Below are 25,789 nucleotides of genomic sequence, written 5' to 3'. Positions count from 1 at the left end.
TTCAAATTGCAGTCAATGCATGGGCATTACTCATTAGAGTGCATTAGAGTATTTACCAGATGCACCAGATGTGTCATGTCAACATTAGCGTTGACACAGCGCTGCAGGCAGAAAAAACACCGCCTGAGCCGTAACTTAGCCGCTTAGTCATCCTTACCGCCAGTGGCAGAGAATGATAACCACAGGGGCTGCATGGCTCAGCAGCCTGGCTTTAGTTTCTCGGAGGTCATTTTGATATGCTGTTAAGATTACGCGGTCGGGTCAGTTTGCTTTGTGTTGGTGGCTATGGTTAAAAAAAAACAAAAAAAAAAAACAAAACAACATACATCCTGGCTAACTGTGCAACACAGTCCCAGCAGACCATCCCTGAAAGAGAGTGCGTGGGTGTATGCATTAGTCAGTTTGTGGCTGATCATCACCTGCTGGGTATTACATTCTGGAGGATTACCACGCGGGGAGGCAAAGAGAGCTTTGGCTGGTAAAGCACATTTAATACTCAAATTACTCACAAATTACTCACAAATTACTCACAAAACTGAAGGGAAACAGGTTTAGGTGTTAATTTTCGGACGAAGTGATGGTGCTCTGAGGAGGTTTTTCACTTTTTCAGTCCTGTGTGCAGAATTTCTTTATAGCCACATCTTTACGTTTTTGGTGTATATTTCAACACAAAAAGCTGAGGTGGTGCTAATTTAAAAATAGGTCCCTTTTAGGGTGTAAGTGTTAGATCTCACATCGGTTCTTGGAAAAGCTTCAGTTAAATGGGCCTTGTAGGTAAATGGCACTTGTATAGTAGCTTTCATCATCTGAAAGCATTCTAACACATCAAAAGGACAATGCTAACTGGCCCGATGGCGCTAGGTGAAAAGTCAGTAGGATTCATCATCTGGGGACCATGAATGTCTTTACAAAATGTCACGGCAATCCATCCAATAGTTAAATAGAGATACTTCAGTCTGGACCAAAGTAGTGGGCCGACTGACCGACAGACACTGGCATCCACACAGAAGTGCGTGGCCTCGAAATCTAATGATGAATTAAAAGATGCTTTAGAGAGAAACAAGGTGAACTAACATGTACTGTAAACTGTTACTCCCCACTGTGTCTCTTTCTTAGAACAACGTGCCTTCCTCTGTTCCCCCAGGAGAGTCCTCCAACCCAGTGTCTCTACCAGTGACCCCCCCACCCCCCACCCCCAGGCCCCTCCTGACTCAGGGATATCATGGGACCCCTCCACGTTCACCCTTCCACACTCCTCTTCCTGCTTCTCTCCCTCCTCCTCCTGGCCCTCCCCTGCACCTCCTTCAGGCGTCAGGTTGTGGAGCGAGCGTCTGGCCCCGAGCAGCCTCAGTCCTCCGGTAACACCACGGGGACCAGCAAGCGGACGTGTGTGGGCAACGTGGTGTGCAAACCCGGCATCCTGCTGCCGGTGTGGTTGCCGCTCAACCCCTCACGGGGGGAGCAGGCAGGGAGGGCGGTCATCTACTTCCTCTGTCTTATGTACATCTTCCTGGGTGTGTCCATCATCGCAGATCGCTTCATGGCTTCTATAGAAGTCATCACCTCTCAGGTATTATTGAACTTCGTATTTATCAGAAATAAAATGCAGTCGTAATGGCGAGTGCTTTGGTCCCATTCTCCCAGATTGTGACTGATGAGAGAGCATCTTGGGAAATTCAGTGTGCCATTATGCCTCAGCGGCCACTGGTCAGCAATAGTTGCTATATGACAGCTACATCCAGTCTTAATTGAATTGAATACTGAAGTGGAACAGTGTTTGAAAAGATTGAAAACACCATTTCAAAATCAAAACGCAAACAAGTATAACAGGCACCATAAGCCCCTCTAAGAACGTTACAGTGATTTATTATAAAGGCTCGTTTACAAGTCGTAGCATCACATTATCTTAATACCAAAGCTCAAGTAATCCAAATATCAGCCTCACTGTGTTTGAAACAGAGTTTTGGTCAAAGTCCTTACTCAGTTTATCCTTAACCATCTGTGTCCTTTCTGAAAAATCATATACACCCCCCCCCCCCAAACCCCTGGATCCTCCACATGTAGAATACAGCCAATAGCTTGTCCACAAGTTAAAACTAATAAAAACTGCAATTATATAATGAATAATGAGTGAATATGTCAAATTTGAGTGTTATCACACTGTGACACTGACATTGATATTGACAGCATGTCTGACATATTCACAAACTCGCGTCCTTGTAGGAGAAAGAGGTGACCATCACCAAACCCAACGGTGAGACGACAGTAACGACAGTGAGAGTCTGGAATGAGACTGTGTCCAACCTCACGCTCATGGCCCTGGGCTCCTCGGCCCCTGAGATCCTGCTCTCTGTCATTGAGGTACACAGAGCGCTTCGCATTCCTTTTAACGTGCCCTGTCTTTCACTGTGCAGTGCACACACACACACACACACACACCTTTAAAATAAATGTCTGGCTTTCTGAAAAGATCTATGACTTGCAGTTGAGGATGTTAAATTAATGAATGAACGAGGAATGAGACAAGAATTGGGGTAAACTCTGGGCACCACTTTTGTAATTGTCATTTTAAGGCATCACAAACCATCAAGGTTCATTTTCTGGTTTTCCTCTTCTAGTTCAAGTCAAAAACAGGCCACGTCTAGGTTTTTGTTCTTTTAGTTGTTACATGGGCTTCAGTTCAGTTCCAGTTAGCATTATAAAAGGTCTTTTGATGTGACGTTTGTCTTCTTTGTCCCTTAAATGTTTGACAGGTGTGTGGGCACAACTTCGATGCCGGGGAGCTGGGCCCGGGCACCATAGTGGGCAGCGCTGCCTTCAATATGTTTGTGATAATTGGTCTGTGTGTGTGGGTGATCCCTGACGGAGAGACTCGCAAGATCAAACACCTGCGAGTGTTTTTTATCACGGCTTTCTGGAGCATTTTCGCCTACATTTGGCTCTACCTCATACTGGCTGTCATCTCGCCTGGGATTGTAGAGGTGCGTTTTTGCGGTGCCTGTATTCAAATGTATTTCTGATGAATCAAGCGTGCAAATCATGTGACGTTCACACTGCCCATGTCGCCAGGTGTGGGAGGCCGCAGTGACGCTGCTTTATTTCCCGGTGTGTGTGATCTTGGCTTGGATCGCTGACCGTCGCCTACTCTTCTACAAATACATGCACAAGCGTTACCGCGCTGACAAGAGGCATGGCATTGTGGTGGAAATGGAAGGCGACCTGGAGCCCAAAGGCATTGACGTGATCATGGATGGAAAGTTGTCCGACGGCAGTTCATGCCCTGGAAACTCCTCAAGTGTGACAGTCTCTGTGCAGACAGGCAATGAACTAGACCAGAACAAAGATGAGGTAAGATAAGGGAGAAATGCTGTTGTAGAGACAAATAGCCTTTTTCCCCTTGATAAAGTAAAGGTTTGGGGTCTATTCTGTATTAACCTCCTAAGACCCAAGTTCTATCTTAATTTCTCTTTGCTATTTGGGCTTATTGGGACCTGATAAGTATAAAAACTAAGCATCATCTGTTGACATGATGTGGTTCCGCATATGGGGACAATTTTGAATTTCCATACATGCAGAATTAAGTATTATGGTATAACCCAAAATGTGATGTCCACGCATGTGGATGCCAGGTCTTAGGAGGTTAAGTAATTAGAGCTCTGTAAATAAAGATTTCACTCAAATTTGGGTATGTTTTTTCTTAAAGAGGAAAGGCTACCTTCTACCCTGTCAGGCCCACTGGTGGATCTAATGTTTTTCTAACCTTAAAGCTGGGATGGGAATTTAAGGGGAATATCAGGTTTCCCGAGGCTAGCTGGATCCAATCCCAGCAGGAGTCTGAATGGCAGTAGTGCAGACAGCGGGAGTCTTAACGGGAGGGAGTTGATCAGTAGGAGGCTGAGCAGTTGGGAGGTTTCTTTGATGAAGATTCCTGCAAATCGCACTTCATAAAAGTTTTGCCCCAAGAAAGAAGAATACTTTTCCAAGCCATGCCTGCTCATTCTGCTGTTGATTCCCACCAAACCCCCAACATTTGGCTAAACATGCATCTCTATAAAACGTTAAACTGGTTTCCTCTCTTGGATAGGTGGTCCGCATCCTGAAAGACCTGAAGGAGAAGCACCCAGACAAAGACCTGGACCAGCTGATCGAGATGGCCAACTACTCTGCCCTGGTTCACCAGAAGAAGAGCCGCGCCTTCTACCGGGTCCAGGCGACGCGCTTGATGATTGGTGCTGGCAACATATTGAAGAAGCACGCTGCCGAGCACACGCGTCGCTCGGGAAGCCCGGAGGACGACAAGGCCACATGCTCGCACATTAGTTTTGAAAGTGCCCAGTACCAGTGCACGGAGAACTGTGGCTCCCTGAGCCTCGGGGTGATCCTCCAGGGGGGCACGGGCCAGGACTCTTTCTGTGTGGACTACTGTACAGAAAATGGCTCTGCCAATGCTGGCGCTGACTATGAGTTCAGCGAGGGAACCCTGGTGTTTAAACCAGGGGAGACCCGCAAAGAGATCAAGGTGAGCAAGGGGACAAGGGGACTGTGAAAGCCTTCTTAACAGTGTCTCAAAGTTCACTGCTGATATGTTTCACTCCCTGTGTTTCCTGTTTATCTTCGCTGTCACTGTCAAAGTATTTCAAACTCTGAAACTGAAATAGTAGTGTTCTCTCCTCTCATATTTCAGGGTTTGATATCAGTGAGACCCATGGAATAGTCCTTTTGAAAGTTGTGTTGTAGTGAGTTTCAGGTGAAAAGGGGGCCTTATGCATCCATGAAGAGAGTGATCATACAATGCTCTGTGCTCTCCAGGTGGGCATCTTGGATGATGACATCTTTGAGGAGGACGAGCATTTCTTTGTGCGTCTTCAGAACCTGAGGTTAGACGAAGGTGGAAGCGAAGGGACAGGAACTCCACCCAAGGGTAGGCTGGCAGAGCCGCTGGTTGCCACCGTCACCATCTTGGATGACGACCACGCCGGCATCTTCACCTTTGGGCAGCGGGTGCTGCGGGTGAGCGAGAGCACGGGCATGCTGACGGTGACCGTGGTGAGGAACTCGGGTTCCAGGGGCACCGTTGCTGTACCGTACCACACAGTGGATGGCAGTGCCAAGGCTGGGGTGGACTACGAGGAGGCCAGAGGGGAACTGGAATTCACCAATGAACAGACCAGGTGAGGCACAGTCAGCAACCAGAGGCAATGACTACAGGAAGTCTTTAGGAGCCACCGAGTCTGATGGATGAAATTCCGGACATTGATCTATTCTCTTCCAGGAAGGAGACAGTGCCAGACATCGCGACTCTTAAGGTTGCATCTTCCTACTCTTCAACATATTATACAAGGCTTTTACATTATCAACAACCCTAAAACAAATACTTTTTTTGAAGGAGAAGGCTGGCGATATTCTATATTTTTGGTATTGTCAGGTGCATGAAAAGATCAAAACCAACAATATGTTAATCCCTCTCTCAATTCTGTCTGACTTCTCTGCCCTGTATTTGGAACTCAACCCCAAGCTCATTGTTTCCTACAAAGATATAAATCTTTAGAAAACTGGACACAGACTAAACGATTTCCTAAAACAGCTGGTCACTGGAACAAATGTCACTCAAACAGAAGTCAATTTGTTAGATTCGGTGCTCTTGTGAGTATTTGGGGCAGCAGGATGGTGTATGTGGGCTTTGTTGATAAAAAGAGAAATATAGAATATTGCGAGACATGTCCTTTAACAAAGAGACGATTTTCTTTTGAATGAAACTGTAACTGCAGTGTAGGTAGATAGAAGGTTCGGAACATGCATTTTTCTCCGTTTTGCCAGCGGGTGTTAAATAATAGACAAACTGAAATATGCGCTGATGGTCTCTGAACCTTGGGCATAATTTCTACAAACACACGAGGCAATGATCGAGAGGACTGCTGCTCTCTTTGTCAAACCAGCAGTCCTGAAACACAGCACCCTGCGCGCTTTTATATGGATACTACCTCGTCCCATTAGCGCTTTTAGGCAAAGGGCACCCGAACCTTACTGAGAGATTACTATGGGATTTCAGTCACCCACTCTGGGTGGACGAGGTCCTATTAGACAGAATTACCTGACGACGTGACACCCAAAGATAATCCCGTCCCCGATCAGGTGTGGGAACCTACAGTCACCCCATGTAAGCTGACAGATCCTTTTCCCATTAAAATTTCAGGTTCTATAAGCTGTGTTTGCACGTGGACTAATTGTACACTTAGTGAAAGACTCTGTTATGTAACATGGCCCGTCAATAGACGCTGCACGGTAAAGGGTACGACAATTTGTAGATCATAGTTAATGGAGCAGTGTAGGGGTGTGTAGCCTTATTATTTCATTATAGAATCACAATCAGACATACTTTATTGATCCCCGGGGGGGGGGATGATGATCGTGTTTTTATGTATACAGTCCTTTCAAGTTGTCAGGAAGTCATCAAAGTATTCACACAAATGAGCTATACGGATGTTGATTAACCAGTTCTTGTGCTACAAGTCATTTAGTTTAGCTGTATTTCTTTGGCACAGCTGAGGAGCAGGAGCACACTATGTTTAAGCCTGAATTATTTAAAGGTCCACTGTGGTTAATTATTTAGGTCACTTCAATTTGGGATGTGATTTAGATGGTAGAGCAAATGTTTTGTGCAGTCTTGTATTATCATTCATTGTGTTAAATAGTACTTAATCCTTTGTTTTTTTAGAAGTAAAAAAATATATATATGTTTTTGTTTGTGTGTGTGTGTGTGTGTGTGCCTGCTTGCATATCTCCAGTCAGATCTTACAAGTGCGCATCATAAATGTGGAGGAGTACGAGAAGCAGGAGAACTTCTTCATTGTGATTGAGGACCCTAAATGGCTAAAGCGAGGAATCTCTGGTACGTGTTCAAGCCTTACAAATGTCGTCCTTGTGTTTTGGTGATGATGGTAATGAATGTAATGCAGTATGAGGTGAATATCCAAGATCAAGTATCAAAACAAATGACAACAGCAACACAGGCGGCTGAATGCTGGGCACCTGCGTCAGAGTCAGTAACTGAAGATTACAGGCTGCCATTCACCGCCGCCAATCAGGAATATATCCATGTATCCTTTTGTTGCCTGTTCCCTGTAACCTCAATGTGTCAAAAAGCATGCTGCGGGAATTGGATATGTTCTCGGAGGTCCAAAGAATCAGTTATGTTCGTTTGTAATGTAGTCATTTATTACGTCATTCGGTCAGAGTGGAAGTGAAGGCAGCCGTGAGGGCACAGTGCGCATGCCGATCTGCTGAACAAAGTTATTTTTTCCTGTTGCATTTCAAAATGTATTAGTCCCTGAACATAGTGTTGTTGTATTGTATTGAATCATTGTCTGTCTGTCTGTCTTCACAGCACTGCTGCTAAACCAGGGTAAGACAGTTTGGGTGTAGGTTTGGGTATTAAAGGTGCAATGTGCAGCATTTTGAAATACTCACATTATTGTGAAGTTGCAATTATGCGGAGATCATAAATGAGACAATTGTAGGCCTTAGTCTCACACCATCAGTGAAGTTGGTGATTTTCTTGAGATGGGTGCTTCTCCTGGCCATTGCTTCCTGTGGCAAAAAGGATTTGGTTACTTTCCTTCCCCTGGCTTTGTGCGTGTATTGGTTTAAAAAAAGAGCATAAACATGGTTTCAGTCTTTCCACTACTTGACATTTTCAGAAACTTGGAAAGCTTAAGCTCCATTATATATGATTATACTGTATAATATACATCGGCATATTGTTACTTTTACTTCGTGGAAGACAGCTAATCTTTATTGGTTAATTGCGCTTGCATGAGGGCGGGGCTTGTCACTGAGTGGCCAGATGCTTGCACTGCTGGGAGGGGGCCTGCTGTACTTGATGTGGCCGGTCTCTTGGGGCAGAGCCAGTACTACTACTACTACTGGGGGCAGGGTGTGCCACCCCCCTAAAAATGCTGAGGATGGGGCTTAGTTGCTGTCAGCAGTGATGGCAGTGTCAGGTCCACTGGGGGCAGGAACTGCTGTCATCCACCAGGACTGGCACATCCACTGTGCTTTTTGGGGTGGGGCCAAGACCACAGGCAGTTGGAATGGGTCCTTCTACCGCTGCTGGCGCTCCTGCTGGTTATCAGGGCGCTTAGATCATCATTTATCAGAAAGCTTAAATAAGAATTACAACCAACAACTCTGCTCCTCCTGTCAAGTAAAGGTTCCTCTCTTTAACTTATATCCTACTAGTGTATACTTTCGAATGATCCCTCCCCTCATGTCTGGGAATATTAGGATTATAAACTCGGTGCAAGCTGTGTACCACCCCCAACAAGCTCTGCCAATCACATGATTTGAGTTATAGATAGACAAAGTCAGTCAAGCAGCCTGAGATACTCAACTCAGGGCAAAAAGAGCCCACCTCACCACCCCAGCAACCTGTTTCAACAGGAAATTCATTAAATTGTGGAAGCAATGCTAAATGCTACACACAGCACCTTAGTGTGTGCAGAGTGTGGACTGGTTTTTTTTTCTCATCTTTATGCTTTAGAGGTTTGGCATGTACCCTTGGATGAGGTTTAGGATGTGCGTGTGTGTGTGTGTGTGTGTGTGTGTTTTGTAAACGACACAATCAATTATAGACATGATCATTAAATGCCTGTGCTCCCTGACAGGCCACCCCACCCCTGAGGAGGAAGAAGCCCGGAGGATCTCTGAGATGGGCAAACCCATTCTTGGAGAGCACAGTAGGCTAGAGGTCATCATAGAGGAGTCCTGTGAGTTTAAGGTGTGTGAGTGGCTGACAGAAGGCATTACACTAACAGTGAACTAACTGAGTATGTTTTAGGTTTTAAGTTCATTTGGAAATCGTGCTCTCATCGTTGGGTTTTGAAAGTGAAGATATGCGGCTTAAAGCTTGAACTTATCATTACGACTGCATGTTTTCCTTAAGCTACTATCTACATTAGGCAGGAGGAACAATAGTTTGTCTACATTGACATTCAGGTGGCACTCGAGTTAACTTGAAATATTTAATATTCCTTTTAATTTGAATGGTATTTCCTGTAAAAGCTTTTAACGAATGTAAGCACCTCTGCGATCTGTGTCATTTAACCGTGGAGATGTCAAAATATGTGTTTTACTTCATTAACCACCTTGCAATCTCTTACACATCAGACTCCCAATGGAGTACTAGACCAGGTACAGTCATAGAGCCAGCATGCTGTGTGTGATGGTACTGATTAGACTTTTCTCATCTCATTTTCCCATTAAACTCTCATTATACTCTTCTGATTGCATCTTCCCTTTCTCCATTCTCAACTGTCGTCATGCATTACATGCATCTTGATTACGAGATGCACTGAGGCAACGTGTGTGTGTGTAGCTGTGTGTGAACTGTTTGGGTCCATTCGTTTTAAAATGAATTCAAATTCTGCAGCAGAACAGCGAAGCCAGTGGTTTCGTGGGTATACTATTAGTATGTGCGATATTTGTTTTGGGTATCACACTGGGCCTAGTCCATATCAACTAGCTTATAAAACAAGCTTACGATAAACCTTGTGGTGAGGTTGCAGGACTCCATAACACAAAAGAGACTGAATGCCCACATACAAGTAACACAGACTCCATAAGACAAGATTACCATCTCTGTATTAACAATATCCAAGAAAAAGCCTCTCTACCCACCTACTGTTATACCCCTCACCATACCATTGGCTGCAGAAAAAAACGACTAAATAGGCAGAAACTGCTTGTCACAGCTGCCAAGCCAAGACTGACAAAAGATAAAGACAGGTTTTAAACCTTTTGACATTTTTGAAAAAACTACGACTACCTCTGCCTCGTTACTGACCTATTTGATGTGTTGTGACAGAACACGGTGGACAAACTCCTGAGGGACACGAATCTGGCTTTAGTGCTCGGCACTCACTCATGGAGAGAGCAGTTCATTGGAGCAGTCACAGTCAGTGCAGGTGAGTTTTTGTTTTTTTATGTACTTCTTTAATTGATTTTTTTTTTATCAAGTATTTTGTGCAGAATCTTGGGTGAAATTAAGAAAAAGTACTGATCAGAGAAATAGTTGTGTAAAACTGCATTTCTGGAGCCTCTGTTTTCTTTCTTTTCAGTTTTGAGGGTGGATGATATTTTGTCACTTTGTATCTGACCGCTGCATAAATGTGAGCCTAAGTTCATGACCTTTGTTCACTTCTCAGCTTCCATTATCAGTTCCAATGTGTTTGTTCTCTATCTTGTTATTTTATTCATATGGATTGTGTTATGTACCCAGTTTAACGTGTGAAATTCTATCGCGATAAAATGTTTCATCTCAGTCGATATTGATCATTTTTAGTGACCTATTTTTAATAAAACCAGAAGTGCAAAAGGTTGAATTTAACCACTTTGCACTAATTTTCTCACTCCATGCTGTTTCTGCTGTTGCTTCCGTTATCAAGGGGTATGATAGGCTGTCTATGAGCCAGGGTGTATTCGTTGTGTGCTTTCATGACGGTTTGCATTTAATGCATTTAAGTGAAACTATCAAACATTCTATTAAACCATTTTCTTATTGCTCTTGATGAAATGTCTGTTGCCGATACACAACGCTATCGTATTCTTGCCCAGGTTGGACTATTCCTTTACAGGAATAACAATATGCTCATGCGCTGCCTGGCAGAGAGTTAGAGGAGAAGATCAATACAACTCTCATGTCTGCCCGTTAGATATAAGTGAAAATGTTTGTTCACATCAGATCAGCAAGCAAACATTCATAAAATGGTACAACCTACCCCAGGTATATTATTCTCCACCATCTTCACATGTACCTTGACCTTTCAGTTACTTGCTAGGTAGCCTATACGCACTAAGACCACCCGAGAACAGTGGGGAACTACAGAGACGTATAAAAGCAATCAAAGGATATGAGAGACAAAACCAGTTGATCTACACAATAAAGATATGACTGCACCTGGTTACAACTTTCGTGTTGTCCGATTGAGCCCAAAGCGTGACTGCATCATTTGTGGATGCTGACATGCCTTTTGGTGCCTTGTTTGATTCATCTTCACTGTGTCTTCTTTAAACAGGCGATGGAGATGAGGAGGAGCAGCGAATGCCGAACTGCTTCGACTACTTCATGCACGTATTGTGCATTTTCTGGAAGATTCTGTTTGCTTGCATCCCGCCCACTGAGTACTGGAATGGCTGGGCGTGCTTCATCGTGTCAATCTCTGCCATTGGTCTCTTAACAGCCGTTATTGGAGACCTTGCTTCCCATTTTGGCTGCACCGTCGGCCTGAGAGACACTGTCACTGCGGTGGTCTTTGTAGCACTGGGGACTTCACTTCCTGGTAAGTGACTCTACTAGGGAGTCTCTACTGAGTGTTTTGCAATAAACAGTAAATCCCCAGCGGGGAGGCACACACAGTAATGGCAATGTTTAAGTCAGTTTAATTGATTTCAAAAGTCTTAGCCAATAATAAGCACTGAAAGAGTATTTGTGTTGTTTTAAACCATTTAACTATTGACTATTTATTTCAACTTTGCTATTTTGTCCAGATACCTTTGCCAGTAAAGTGGCTGCGACTCAGGACCAGTATGCAGACGCATGTGTGGGAAATGTGACAGGAAGCAACGCGGTTAATGTGTTTTTGGGCATTGGGGTGGCCTGGTCCGTGGCCGCCGTATATTGGGAAGTCAAAGGCAAAGTCTTCCGCGTGGACCCCGGCTCGCTGGCCTTCTCCGTCACACTCTTCACCATTTTTGCCTTCTTTAGCATGGGAGTGTTGATGCTACGCCGGAGGCCGTCCATAGGCGGGGAGCTGGGAGGCCCGCGGATCAGCAGAGTCCTCACTTCACTGCTTTTATTTGGACTCTGGTTCCTCTACGTCCTCTTCTCCAGCTTGGAGGCCTATTGCCATATACAAGGCTTCTGAGAGAGCGCAGCTGGGGAGAGTAATGACTGCACAATAACAAACAGACATCACCAGGACATTCACCTGTACAGTGCTGTTACAGTAACTACCACTGAGAAGACCTATCATCACTTGACAACTGCTGCCATGGTTCCATAAGAAATGTATACACACCCCACAGACTTGCACACGCAAACCTGTACGTCACAGCCTCTGCCGGACAGTTCCAGTCAGTAGAATTGATCGTGACAGTACTGATTCGTTTTCACTTAAGTGGACCTGTAGTGACTGTTTTTGATAAAGGAGAGCAAATGGTCAACATGTACTCTGTGAAGTCACTGGATTTTTGCTTGATGGCTGATGGCTCATAACCTGGATTTCAAGTTTGGTCTTGTTTCTCCTCATGCTTATAGAGGCTGGGTCAGAGTAGTAGACTGCCTAACCTACGAATTAAATGAGAAAATAATCGACAGCTGCTTTTACACAGATGAGCAATGTGAAAGTGAAAATCAAGTGAAAATACATGACAAGCTGCCCTGATACATGAAAACAATGCCGCTCTGCTTTGTGTCGTAGCAGTCTATTATTTTTTATATATCAGGACACCTCTGAGTGCATCCCCACGCTTATACAACGGCCACCTGTCACAGGCAAAAGTAGAAGCTGTGTTCAAACCAGGCCAGTTTGTTTGTTGTCAGTAAGCATTAACCCATTATTAGGTCTGTATTGACAAGTTGGAGTTAATTGGTAACGGCGCTCAAAGCTAAAGTACTGTTGCGATGGTTACCTCCATTTTTTTTTTGCGCACAGATTTAGAACAATAGTTAAATTGTTGACTGTTAAAGTGTCTTAGTTGTCTTGGTGCACGACTTTGAATGGAACTGCCAGCCAATCAGAAGCAAGAAGTGTTTTCTGTGGCCGCGGTATAAAACTAATGAGCACAGTTTGGGAGATAAGCTGCTGTTGTGTAATATCTCTCACTGATAAATTGTGTTTCTCCGTTGAGTTATGCGACACGAGGCATTGTTTAGTGTAACGTTATGCACCTGCTGAATTTGATCTCACTATAAGTATTGATAATAGTAATTATCAGAAATGCACTACATGGATCCAATATAGAAATGTATAACTGACAAAGAATTACACAGGCAATGAATATCTGATCATCTGTGGAATGAAAAGAAAATGTACCTAGTATCTGCCATGGAGTTTGACTGTTTGAAAGTGATGATTCATTCACCCCTGAAATCTTATCTGTTTATGTATCAATGGTGTAATTTAATGTCTTTGTAATTGAATGTATTTGAGCTGATATGAACAAAAGTATATTGTAATTTATTGTAAGATGTCATTATTACATTGAAATCTTTAACTGAGTGTGTCTCCATTGGATCCATCACCCACACTGGTTGTTTAGGTGCTGTATTACTTCCACATTATTGCAGAATACCAGGATGTCTGTTAGGGAAAATGACATGTCATTGGGGGCGCACTGACTTCAATCCATATTATGCTCTTAAATTCTGTATTTCACGTAATAGAAGAGATAGAAGATGTTAACAGGGACAAAACGAGACGGAAAAACGTGGCCGCAAAACAGACCTCTGAGACACAATCCAATTTTGTGGAGGAGCACCATAGCAACACAATGACACCTTTCACGCAGGCAAGATAAAAGATAGTCATAAAATCACTTCCTGAGATGACAATCCAACATTTAAGGCATTTAAGCAGGATGTAATGGTGACGGTATTCAGTGGCTAAAAGAGCCTTAGTGCTCCAAAACCATATCAACACTTCATTCATGACCATTGGTCTGCAACCAGTATACATGTGTTATACACAGGTCAGCTACACTAGAGGTAAACAGTGGGTCAGACGTGATTCTGAGTCAGAACTGAATTATTTGGATAACTTTTGTCAGCATAAGATATTTCTTTCCTGGTTTTGTCTCCTGGTTTTGAAATTTCTGAATTATTACATAATAAAGTAGAGAAAGAAGACATATATATTGCATATTGGGAAAACATACAAGGTTATGTCAATTATATGATGGAGTTCTGGTTGGGAAGGATTAAGTCCAGTGAAAGTAGTGCATATTGTATGAGTGACAGGTTTGTTAGGTTGGCAGTGTTCCTCTAAAATTGGACTATTCAAAAAGATTAACCCCACCTCCTCTCCTTAGTGATTGACACGGCAAAGTGACCAATAGTAAACGTGTGCAGCGTGTGACGCCCTGCTGCTGCATTCTATGTTATGGAGGGACACATAATGCACTCTGCGGAAATGAATTTCCCCTTTGGGGAAAATTAATCACCCTTCATGAGAAATAAAACATCTAAGCACTGGTCTAAATAAGTCACACTGGTTGTCAAGCCGCAGTTTCAGAAGAATAATCAAAGTAAACTTGTTCATTAAAAAAGTTGGACCGTTGGAGGAGACGCATTCATGTGTAGATAATGTATAATTATTTGAACCTTCCAATCCATCTGCAAAATAAAAAATATTTTACAAACAGCACCTGAAATGTTCAATGAATACGAGTTTACAGCATCAATCACCTAACTATGGAATCGAGTCATTGCTTTCGGCTGCACAAACAGCATTCCGTTTTTCCTACACATCTTGAATGCAGCAGTAGCCCGGCACAGGGGACAGGACAACATGGCTGCTGCTGCGGGCCGATACTACGGAGAAGGCGGCAGAGCAACGAAAAGACAGAAAACTGAGGACGGAGGAATGACAACGGTGAGGGTTTCCTCCTTACCTTTACATTGGCGTGTTATTATGATAAAAATGTTCATGGTTTTGCTTTTCTAAGAGAGGAGAAGCTAGCGTTAAGTAGCTAACCGAAGCAAACCATTTCATGTTGAGGCGCGTTTGGTCAGGTTTCCATTAGCTAGTTTGTCTAATTAATATTAAATAGCTACTCAACGACATATAACTGTCTTTTTGTGTACTAAAACACGTTTTACTTAATCGCGAGTGGTGCAAATTAACAGAAAGAATTGGTCGTTGAGTCAGGCCGGTGTTCAAACGTTCATGTGAATGTTACGTTAGTAAACGTTAGTTACTAATGCAATAACGGTTATTCACTGACTGGGGCTGCTATTTACTCATCTCTGCCGGTCTGTTGCTCCACCCCCTCCTCACCAGCACTGGAAGTATTTTCTGACCCTACAAGCGTCATGTTGTGCGCTTCGTTTTTCAGGAGAGCTACGATGACCCTCATAAACCGCTACCCTCCCCGGTGGTGCACATCAGGGGCTTGGTGGACGGCATCATGGAGGCTGACCTGGTGGAGGCCCTGCAGGAGTTTGGGGCCATAAGGTACAGAGCACCTGTGTGTCCAGCGTGCTCACAGTATTGACTGGATTCTCCGGTGGTCTGATTGTCACGCTGCACGTTTCATGGGTGAACTTTCATAATGAACTCATGTACACAGTCCTCTCTCACACACACACACAGTCCTGACCCACAGTCATCTTATCAAGTTGACTTGCCGAGTTAACACGTCAGAGAATGAGCACTGCTGAGGTCCAATATTCACTTGCTTGTTAGCTCTGCGTTAGTTTTCCAAATCCTTTGAAACTATCATGGTCTTTTAGATGCTGGATTTTCCACCAGTCACCAGATGACCTCTTATCTGTGTTGGTCCGTACTGGGCACGAGGCATACACAAGGCTATCTGAGCTTGTCTGGGGGAAACGGCTGCCTATTGTTGGAATGAAACTCAGCCATTTTCTGTGCAGGCCAGAAAACCTAAACAATGAGCTAAAAGCTGTGTAGAGCTGCAGATTTGAATGTTAAATTCACTCAGCTCTTCACTCATGTAACTGGGAATCCCTTGTTTCAAAAAACAAAAAAAATTCCATAATGCTGGTTTAAATTTAGCGAGCTATATTTAATTTAGACTATATAAGTCTGCATAATTGCAAGTTAAATCAATTTGCCAATGACTTTAAAGTTATGTGACTCATGCCTTTGTTAATTAATCATGGTTCAGTAACCCAGCCTATGGATCCTATAATTTACTTCTTGATATATTTGTTTACAGTTATGTGGTTATGATGCCCAAGAAGCGCCAGGCCCTGGTAGAGTATGAGGACATGAATGGCTCTTGCAATGCTGTTACATATGCAGCAGAGAACCAGGTTTACATTGCAGGCCACCCTGCCTTCATCAATTACTCCACCAGCCAAAAGATCTCCCGGCCAGGAGACTCAGACGACACCCGGAGCGTCAACAATGTGCTGCTGCTCACCATCATAAACCCCATCTATCCTATCACCACGGTAACTCGATTATAAAAACTGACTGCGTGCAGTGACAGAGTCACATCATAATTTACTTAGCAGTGTGTTGAAGTGGATACATTACTGTATGATTACAAATTCAGACAGAATCATTCATCAGATCTCTGTACATTAAACCCTGTTCTGTTTTTCAATGTCAGATATGAGCCAAGGTTGAAACTGGCCTCATGAAAAATAGGGATTCAATTATTTTATTTTTACAAAGTGCTGAAAGACTACTGTTTGATTAGAGATACTTCAGCCAAATACATCCATCAAACAGTATCCATTCTTTCTCCACTGCACTTCATTTGTTAGGAATAGTGATTCTCAACAAATACTGAAGCATACAAACCTATTCCTCTGCATCAGCATGGTTTTAGAATGCAAATAATGCACATCTTTTCATTTCCTTTCTCTTCATAATATATACTTTTCACAACAGCTGTGAATTTTCTTTTCCATTTTGATGTCACCGAATTATTTTTATAGAAATGGCAAAACTCTAGCAATTTAAAATTGGGCAACAGTCAGCAAAGAAGTGCTTTTGTGTTTGGTTGTGTGATATTTTTAAAAGGTGATGTGTGTGCTGCTTACTGTATCAGGAGGAATGACCGTATCTGTGTGCCTCTACAGGATGTGCTCTACACCATTTGTAACAACTGTGGTCCCGTACAGAGGATCGTCATCTTCAGAAAGAATGGCGTTCAGGCCATGGTCGAATATCCTTTTCAGTAATTGCCATGTTCCTTTACATTTGGACACACTATTGTTGTACAATATGTTGATATTTATTTATACTTTGGTGCTCAGAAATCTAAATATAATAAGACCTCACCTTAACTCATTGCTGCCACATTTGATTCGGTCCAAAGTGCCCAGAGGGCCAAAGCCTCTCTGAATGGGGCAGACATCTATTCTGGCTGCTGCACTCTAAAGATTGAATATGCCAAGGTAAGCGTATGGCAATGTCTAATCAGCCTTTGGGCCTGTTGAAGTAACATCAGATGTTAGTGAGTGGAAACTAGTTTTGATTGTAATGCAATCCTATTCACAGCCAGCACGCCTTAATGTCTTCAAGAACGACCAGGACACGTGGGACTATACAAACCCCAACCTCAGTGGCCAAGGTAACATGCAGTCCCCAACCCTTCCTTCCCCCTTTTTTCTTCCTCTTTTCCTCTCATGCCACTGTATGGGATGGTTAGGGTTCTCTGCCTCCGGGGGTATTGCCTTTGATCAGAGGTGAACGGTTTCTTCCACCGTTCACCGCGCTGCTCAACTCAGTGTTCAGAGGCAGTATTCCCGTGATGCCTTCACAGTCTTCATGCATTTTCTCGCCACACAGCAGGCTCAAAGTAAGGGCATGAGGAGCAACCTCAAGGGCAGCCAACCTCAATTACAGGCTCATGCATGTGAAAAGCCCGACACACCCGTCACAGCAGCATATGCAGGCGCACCATTCTTCACATAGGTTCACATTCCCTATAGAGCATGTCACAGCTGCACAACCTCACATCCCTGCCTACTCTAATCCAGACAACCCTACAGAGACTATCACACATGTTAGCTTTCTTTCAAACATAGTGGAGATTTTATCATAGCTTAAATTAGACCATGCACTAGCCAGTTGACGTGTGAGACCACTAGGCACACCTGTGGTGGTTAAAGGTCCCATGAAACGACTCCTGATATCTTAAACCTTTCCCAGGCTTTGATGTACTGTACAAGTATTTCTGCATGAGGGTTGGACTTCCCGATGGGGGGCCTGGGTGTGTGGGTATTGGTATTGGAGTGTTGTTGAGGATTAAACACCCAACCGTGTTGTGGGGTGTCAGCATTATGATCAGCAGAGACGGAAGCTGCTGATGTTGGATGGCATCTCAGTTTGATTTAAATTTTTACTGGATGGATGGTTTTGCATACGCCCAAGTGCATGATGAGTTATTTAAAATGACACTTAACAGTGAGCAAAATGGTGTCATTTTAGTATAATGATGGGTTACAGTGTTTGGTATGTTTTACATGTAACTGTTGATGGTGGAACAACAGATCGGGGATACGAGAACATTCTGCATTTCATGGGACCTTTAATGTAAAACATATATTACAAACACATTTGATAGTGTCATCTACATTGTTAACCTTTCAAATCAATATTTGTAGTGTCAACAAATTTGTATTGTTTAGAGACTCGCTGATGAACTTGCAAAGACCAGATAATGTTGACATAGGTTTTTAAAGGTATGGATTACATCATTTGTTATTGGATACTTGTTTGCTAAAACAATATGTTTTAAAAATCAGGATCATTGCATGCCTGAAACCTCCAGCAAAGGAACTTATTCAGCCACTTAACTGTTCAAAGCAAGTAGGCAACCTGTAATCAGATTTCAGGGTAGCTGGAAAAACAACAATCATTAAAATGTAATGTGTTATGAGTGTGATGGAGACAATATACGGTAATTCATAATACTACATATTTGCCATAGATATATCTGTGTGGTCAGCGATATGATTTTAAACCTGATTACAGACAAATATTTTAATTTAGTGTATCTGTATGGAGGGTATTTTTGATTGTCACACTGTAAAATGATGTAGTTGTTTCTCTTGTACACAACCATGACCACAACATGTACATTTCAAGTTTCATACAGGTGTTTGACATCTTTCCTGATATTCTATAGTTTGTGCTGCCTTACGAACCAGAGGTACTCCTTGTGTCCTCACTGTGCAAACTCATACAGGCTTACCTCAACCTCTAAGCAGACACAGCGGCTTCTACAGCTACAGTATAACAGCACCCACAGCCACAACTAATGTAAATCTGCTCTGTGGCATACATCGGACACAGTGGGGCAACAGATACCGGAACACAACCTCAACTCAGTACTTCCTTATTCCAAGTCCATCATCACCCCTATCTCCACCACCTGACATGGGAGTCCATTTTATTTTTGGTGGTGGACAGTACCATTTCAGTTTGAGGGACAGAAATACTCCAAGGCCACGCGAACAGACACCTCGCATATCCACCACAGACTGATGATTGATAGATTGATAAGCATCTACCACCACGTCTTTACCAGTACAGCACATCTCATCTGCAGAGCCCGAGGAGTCACCACTTTTGACACAACACATTGATGATGAGGGCGGGAGTCAGGTGTGTGGTCGTTGCGGCCACGCCTCCTAGCCCTTGGGATGTGCCTGCCATAACACAACCACAGGGAGCAACAGAGGAGTTTTCAGACACACTCAGCCCGACCAGGGAACAGATGACACCACATACTGGGGCAGTAAACAAAAAAGAGGCCATTCTCTCTCTCTCTCAGATGCTAATACTGCTCGTCTCTACCTTCCTGTGCCGAACACATGACAACACAACGAGCTGAATATCCACGGCAACACACAGCTGAACCCGCCATGACAGCACATCGTCACGCAGATATTCCAGATGACTTATTGTCAAGCACTAGATGCCTTTTCACTTTGCAAGTGGCTGACAGCCAATAAACCAAATAAGCAAGCATCACGTGAGCGTCCATTTTTACATGAGAAGAAATATCCACGGGGGGGCCCATGAAGACACAAGCATCAAACACCTATCAAGCATACAAGCACAGAGGCAAACAGATAAAAAATCCTTTCCTAAAGCTTTCTACATTTATGGACTGGTGTTCTGTTTTTTCCCCTGTACCTTCCTCCCCATTCCCTCCTTCTCTCTTTGCTGTTCTTGTGTTGTTTCTGCGTTGTTTCATTTTGCCTTTTTTGCACTGGCCCATAGTGATGCCTTTAACGCCTCCCGTGTGATGCAGGTTTGGCTCAGTGTGTCTGTGGACAGACAGCCCACTCTCAAACGGTGCAAATGTCCTGCTTTGTGGTCAGAGCACGGTAAGCTGGAAATGAGCCTCTAATAGCCACTTTCAAAACAAACCGGCAGCAAGTTAAAACCCAAGCATGGACCGTGTGGATGTACTTTTCTCTCTGGTGGTGGGGATGCAAGGAAGGAAAGAAGGAAGAAAAGACTGAAGAGGGAGAATGAGTTGAGGCTGGAGTCAAGAGGTTGGCGGGTAGCATCCTTGCTGAAGACTGCCCCCTACCTGCCCACTGTGTCCCATGCTCCATGTGTGGTGCTGTAAGTACTTGAAAGAAATGAATGAATAATCTGCCTTGATGGTTAAAAGTTGAAAGTTATTGTGAAATTAAAACAACATGACTGTTGTTGTCTTAAATTGTTGAGCCATCATGTTAATACTACAATATGATATAGGCCCATAGTAACACCTGCAAATAACGGACTTCAGTAACGTAATCGACAAACTGGCTCTGAGGTTTCTTCAGAAATGTCTTCATTAGTATTCTAAGAATTTGCTACATGTATGGCCATTTGATTATACTACTTTTTTTTGGATTACCAAGCACGTTAGTATCCAAGGGTATGAGTGGGGGCCAATCAGAGGTTGAACATTCTTAACTTTGTTATCTTGGTAAAATTCCTCCTAAAGTTCTACTAAGGGAGTGTTGGATTTAGATTTTACTGCCTTGCAGCAGTAGTAGGAGTTAATATGCATTTTCCAAAGGTAGGTAGGTTTCATTTTACAGATGTGGATTTTGGTTTTAGTGCTGGTTTATTTGGTTTTAGTATTGTTCTGGTGGCGCTGCATTATATTGACAAGAGGTTTTGTTTGCTCATGTAAAAGTATCATGAAACTAAGATAGATTAAGGGTTTTCTTTCTGTCCACTTTGTGTTGAGCAAAAATATCAGTTCATCAATTTGTTAGATTTTATGTACAATGCAAAAGTCCACGCAGAATGGTTTGTAGAAGTGGTGCTTGTAAATGAAGTCCCCATTTGGTGAATAGTCCCAGTGATCTCCCCCTGTATCGGCTATTGGTGTGCGTCTCTAGTGGCACATTCAACTAGCAATCTGCAATTCAGGGCACATTGTAAGCAGCCACTGATTTAGTGTGATTAACGTCACATCTGTTTCAGTGCGTTTCATACACAACCTCCCAGTGTTCATATCACCGTGTGGACCTGCAGTGTCTGCATATCATACATGTTCTGCAGACACATGTTTTGGTTACAGTTAAGGCTGTATTTGGAATAGTACATCTATTTTATATAACCACTTGTACTTGCTGGAGTGTAGCAGTATAGTAGTGTGGATCTGTCCTCGACACTACACTACCTCATAATGTGCTTATTTTGATTATGGCAGGGCTGCATCTTTCAAAAGTAGTGTAAGCTGAGATGTTTGGAAAATCATAAGAAACTTTTTTTTTTTCCAGTGGGCTCATACTTATTGATGCACTTGACAAATCAGTGTTGATGGACTGCTCTGACTTTTCACAAACATCAAGTTATGATCCAGTGATAGTCATGAGGAGAAAAATCCTCACTGCCAACAGATGTGATTGAAGATTTGAGATTGTTGATTTGCTAAACTTTGGGAAGTGGCTGTTGATCACCCAGGGTTCTGTTGAATGGAGCTTGTGGGAGAGGTTTTTTGTTTTTGTTTTGTTTTTTGACAACAAAAATGGACTGTTATTGAGTGTCAGTACACTTTTTTGCTGATGAATTTAAGCCAGCCTACAATTTGGGGGTAATTTTATCCCTCCCACAATGTACTGTAGTTAAAGTCCTGTCTGTTCACTTCTGATGTTCTACCTGTGCCTCATCCTGATTGTAATAACTGTGTAGTTCCATAGTTTTTAATAAAACATGCTTAGACTGCAGGTGCTGCTTCTTGCACTGATGCATATTTTACTCTCTGATCCTCTACTTGAATGTTTCTATTCCATATAACTGCCTAGGATGTCAAGAAATGTGTTGCCAAATTTATACTTTTTTTAATGTGAATTTGGTTTTGACGTGTGTATATGTGTACCTGCACAGATGCTGATGGTGAAGGCAATTGGAACAATTCACAAGGTGTGTGTTTATACTAGGATGGCTGATTTAGGAGGTCTATGAAATGTTTGACAGCTATTTCTACTGTTAGGAAAATCTCCATTATGTCACGTATTAGATAAGTAAAATAAAGCCTGCAGACTTTTTTTAAACACTTTAGATCTACCCTCTGTTGCATGCCAACCACTACCTTGTCCCTTAGCACATAGTAGCCCATGTAAGGTTTGATGCCTTTCGCAAGGAAGCTGTTTGATAGGCAACTTTCATTTTGCGATTTTAGATCCCAATGCCAATCCCAACAAACGCCAGAGACAGCCCGCTCTTTTGGGAGATCACCCGCCTGATTATGGTAAATATCCAATAAAGAAATTGGCCTGACATTAAGAAGAATGGATACTGTATCTGTTTCAATTATGTTTTTATTTCTCTAATTAAGGTGGCCCTCAAGGAGGTTATCATAGCTACAATGAGGACAGCTATGGTCCCCCTCCTCCCCACCGCATGGGGCCAGGCATAGGTGGGCGTGGTCGCGGTAGCCAGCGCTATGGCCCTGGTTATGGACCACCACCTCCTGAGTACGGTCCTCACGCTGACTCCCCGGTTCTTATGGTATATGGCCTTGAGCCCTCTAAGATCAACGCTGACAAAGTCTTTAACATCTTCTGCCTCTACGGCAACGTAGAGAGGGTGAGTGAAACGATGAGAACCAAAGGCTATCTTCAAGTTTTAAACACAACAAATTGAGTACATCACCGTGGCCTCTGAGAAATTGTGAATGCCATTTTTCATAGCATTGCATTTCATAGACTAAATGATAAGTCAATGAATCGAGAAAGTAACTGACAGATTGATCGGTAATGAAAATAATGCTCTTGTTTGATGTTTTTCTTTCGTCAGATTAAATTCATGAAGAGTAAGCCTGGAGCAGCAATGGTGGAGATGGGAGACTGTTACTCTGTGGATAGGGCCATCACTCACCTCAACAATAACTTCCTTTTCGGACAGAAACTCAATGTTTGGTAAGAGCAGCTGTACAAAACACTGGCATAGACTATCAAAATCAAAAAAAAGATGCAGAGGTAGATATACAGACGTGAGATCTTTGGCCCTCTTTCCTTGGCAGTGTGTCCAAGCAGCAGGCTATTGTGCCAGGACAGTGCTACCAGCTAGAGGACAACACCAGCAGCTTCAAAGATTTCCACGGATCTCGCAACAACCGCTTCACCTCCCCAGAGCAGGCGGCCAAGAACCGAATCCAGCACCCCAGCAACGTCCTGCACTTCTTTAACGCACAGCCCGACATCTCCGTAGAGATATTCAACCAGGTAAGCAACGCCACCAGGGTTCCATCTGTGAAGTGTCGGCTTTCCACAAATCAACCGCCTCAAATTTACACCGAAACTGGTCTTTCCTTCCAGGTCTGCGATGAACTGGGAATTAAGAGTCCCGCAAGTGTGAAACTTTTCACTGGAAAGAGTGAGTTACAGCCTGGCCAATAGTATGAACTGCTTTTCTTGTAGTGTGTTGAGTAAGAACACAAAAAGTCCCAAAAAGGTAAACATTTCGACACATTAAGATGACCTGTCATCCACATGACAGGCAATCAAAGCAAACCCCAGCTCTGTCTAAATGTAAGGTGTTGTTCGCTAACTAGATCATTTAAAATGTGTATAAAACTGTTGAATTTGGGAGACAGAGAAAATGTTTCATTAGTTTTAGAAGCATAAATATTATTTTTTACTGTTTTACAAAGAAAACGCCAAATAAATGTCAGAAAAAAAGGTTAAAATTCTCGATAAAGTTAAATACACTGGAGTTAAAATGTGATCACACACATTCCAGCTGGTTTGGGATATTGCTACTTTGGCTGTGCTGCAGCTGCTATTTATTAGTGAGTGATCTTAAAGCTTGTACAGATACGTGCTTAGTTCAATGCAGCACACAGTCGAGTATCGTCTATTATCTAATCAGTCGTCTTGTGTGGCACAACAGGTGAGCGAAGTTCATCTGGCCTTCTGGAGTGGGAATCCATCAATGATGCCATGGAAGCCCTAGCTATGATGAACCATTTCCAGATGAAAAACCCCAGTAAGTTCTCATCTCGCTACATTAACACACCAACGCGGTTCTTAAAAGCTGGCCGTGTACTTTAATGATGTACTGGACATTTTAAAAGCCTTCATAATGTATTTTACCCTTTTGTTTTTCTTTTCTCTTACAGGTGGGCCTTACCCTTACACATTGAAGCTGTGTTTCTCAACCACACACCACGCCAACTAAATACTCTCCCCGCCAACTATTTTTAATGTTCTGTGACTTTGCATAGAGTATTCTGTAGTTCTGTCGTCACGTCCCATTAAAACATTCAATCAGTATTGACAGAAACTAGGATTGATGTGCTTTAGAACATGTTACTTGAATTATGATTTTCTATGATTTATTTTACTTTTACCATGTTTTCCAATCAGTTGTTTATTTTGTACGTTCACAACACTAGATTTGAATACCCCCCCCCCCCCCCCCCCCCCCCCCCCCACTACCCTGAAATAACATTTCAATGTGGACCTCAGTTGTTGGTTTTTAAATAAAGTGAGCAGTAACCATAATGTGAATACTGATATAAGCAGTGTTCACATCTTCAGAGACTTGTATTGTATCTCTCATCATTTCTCTTTACAGGGAAACATCCATGTGTGTAGTTTTCTACACCGACGTCTCTGTGCTCGTACTGAAGTGGTTAGGGTGCCTTCCATATGTTGATACCTGGACTACAGAGGACTATCATTATGAAGATTAAAAGGATGGTAGACGCGAAGCAGATGGTTATCTGTAAGAAGAGTGTTCAGTCACTACCAAGATTTCAATGTCAAGGTGTCAGTAAACAACACTGTGAATATCACTTTGGCTGGGATTACTCTATTAACTAAAAGTTCTGTTTCATATGTTCCACATACCGGCACTAGGAGAAGCTGCATCTACACACTGTGAAGCATAACCTGTATTTACATGTACTCAGACCTACACTGCGTTATTTTCAGTATTACAGTATGTATTCACAAGTACTAGATTAATTAAAGCAGTTTAAACAATGGTTAATGTACCTTTTTACTTATATATTGATCTTAATGTTTTTATTCTGTAGGATTAAGCCATTCAAAATACATCGCTGGAGATAAATACTTATGTTTGCCTACTGACCACACTTCAGTGTTGTAACCACTGTTTGGATTATTTGTTGGCTGCATGCATACATGGTGGTGTCCTTGTAGATACAGTGTTTACTTCTAAACCAAAGAAAACAATGCAACGCAGTTGACTAAAGAGTGAGTTGTACATTGAACACAAAAGGCACACACACACACACGAAACACTTGAAGGATCATCCTGCTCCCTGATACAAGCAGTTTGACAAAAACACTCGACTCAAGGTTCTAGATTGTTTTCTGGAGCTTTCATTTCACATTACAAGCAAACTGCCGATGAAGGCCATGAGATGCAGCTGAGAGCTTTAGAAGAGTAATAAGTGGACCTTGTACTGACTTTTTTTTGTGTCAAATTAGAATTTAGAGTCAAGTGATTCTTATTCCTTCAGTTTTCAGCGAAGGCCTCACTTGTTCCTGTAATCCAAACCCAGAATCACGTGCACATTTTCTAACCTTCCTTCTGGGCTACAG

The 25,789-nt window shown here is 42.8% G+C and overlaps 2 protein-coding genes across 9 annotated transcripts; both read left to right on the top strand.

The window, feature by feature from the left end:
- Positions 1 to 1,222: 1,222 nt before the first annotated feature.
- On the top strand, positions 1,223 to 11,921 carry slc8a2a (solute carrier family 8 member 2a). 6 transcript variants are annotated; one of them, XM_070916705.1, is made up of 12 exons: positions 1,223 to 1,570; positions 2,224 to 2,361; positions 2,754 to 2,981; positions 3,070 to 3,348; positions 4,085 to 4,519; positions 4,810 to 5,171; positions 6,786 to 6,889; positions 7,385 to 7,402; positions 8,664 to 8,776; positions 9,863 to 9,962; positions 11,073 to 11,336; positions 11,545 to 11,921. In XM_070916705.1, exons 1-12 carry the CDS (start codon positions 1,223 to 1,225, stop codon positions 11,919 to 11,921), a joined length of 2,766 nt encoding a protein of 921 aa, XP_070772806.1. The 6 variants fall into 6 exon arrangements, with proteins under 6 accessions (XP_070772806.1, XP_070772807.1, XP_070772808.1 ...); XM_070916707.1 differs by having other exon boundaries at positions 1,361 to 1,570; positions 8,631 to 8,776; XM_070916706.1 differs by lacking the exon at positions 7,385 to 7,402 and having other exon boundaries at positions 6,786 to 6,912; positions 8,684 to 8,776.
- Positions 11,922 to 14,572: 2,651 nt separating this feature from the next.
- On the top strand, positions 14,573 to 24,635 carry hnrnpl (heterogeneous nuclear ribonucleoprotein L). Of its 3 annotated transcripts, XM_070916846.1 has the most exons (14): positions 14,574 to 14,648; positions 15,112 to 15,230; positions 15,958 to 16,195; positions 16,832 to 16,917; positions 17,053 to 17,149; positions 17,253 to 17,325; positions 22,168 to 22,170; positions 22,396 to 22,464; positions 22,552 to 22,802; positions 23,013 to 23,134; positions 23,239 to 23,440; positions 23,534 to 23,591; positions 24,108 to 24,203; positions 24,337 to 24,635. In XM_070916846.1, exons 1-14 carry the CDS (start codon positions 14,640 to 14,642, stop codon positions 24,393 to 24,395), a joined length of 1,482 nt encoding a protein of 493 aa, XP_070772947.1. In that variant the 5' UTR covers positions 14,574 to 14,639; the 3' UTR covers positions 24,396 to 24,635. The 3 variants fall into 3 exon arrangements, with proteins under 3 accessions (XP_070772948.1, XP_070772949.1, XP_070772947.1); XM_070916847.1 differs by lacking the exon at positions 22,168 to 22,170 and having other exon boundaries at positions 14,573 to 14,648; positions 22,564 to 22,802; positions 24,087 to 24,203; XM_070916848.1 differs by lacking the exons at positions 22,168 to 22,170; positions 22,396 to 22,464 and having other exon boundaries at positions 14,573 to 14,648; positions 22,564 to 22,802; positions 24,087 to 24,203.
- The last annotated feature ends 1,154 nt before the right edge of the window (positions 24,636 to 25,789 follow it).

This window comes from Enoplosus armatus, chromosome 13 (assembly GCF_043641665.1).
Source record: "Enoplosus armatus isolate fEnoArm2 chromosome 13, fEnoArm2.hap1, whole genome shotgun sequence".
Classification (NCBI taxonomy): Eukaryota; Metazoa; Chordata; class Actinopteri; order Centrarchiformes; family Enoplosidae; genus Enoplosus; species Enoplosus armatus.
The sequence above is the reverse complement of the archived record's forward strand: the minus strand, read 5'-3'. Positions and strand labels throughout refer to the sequence as shown.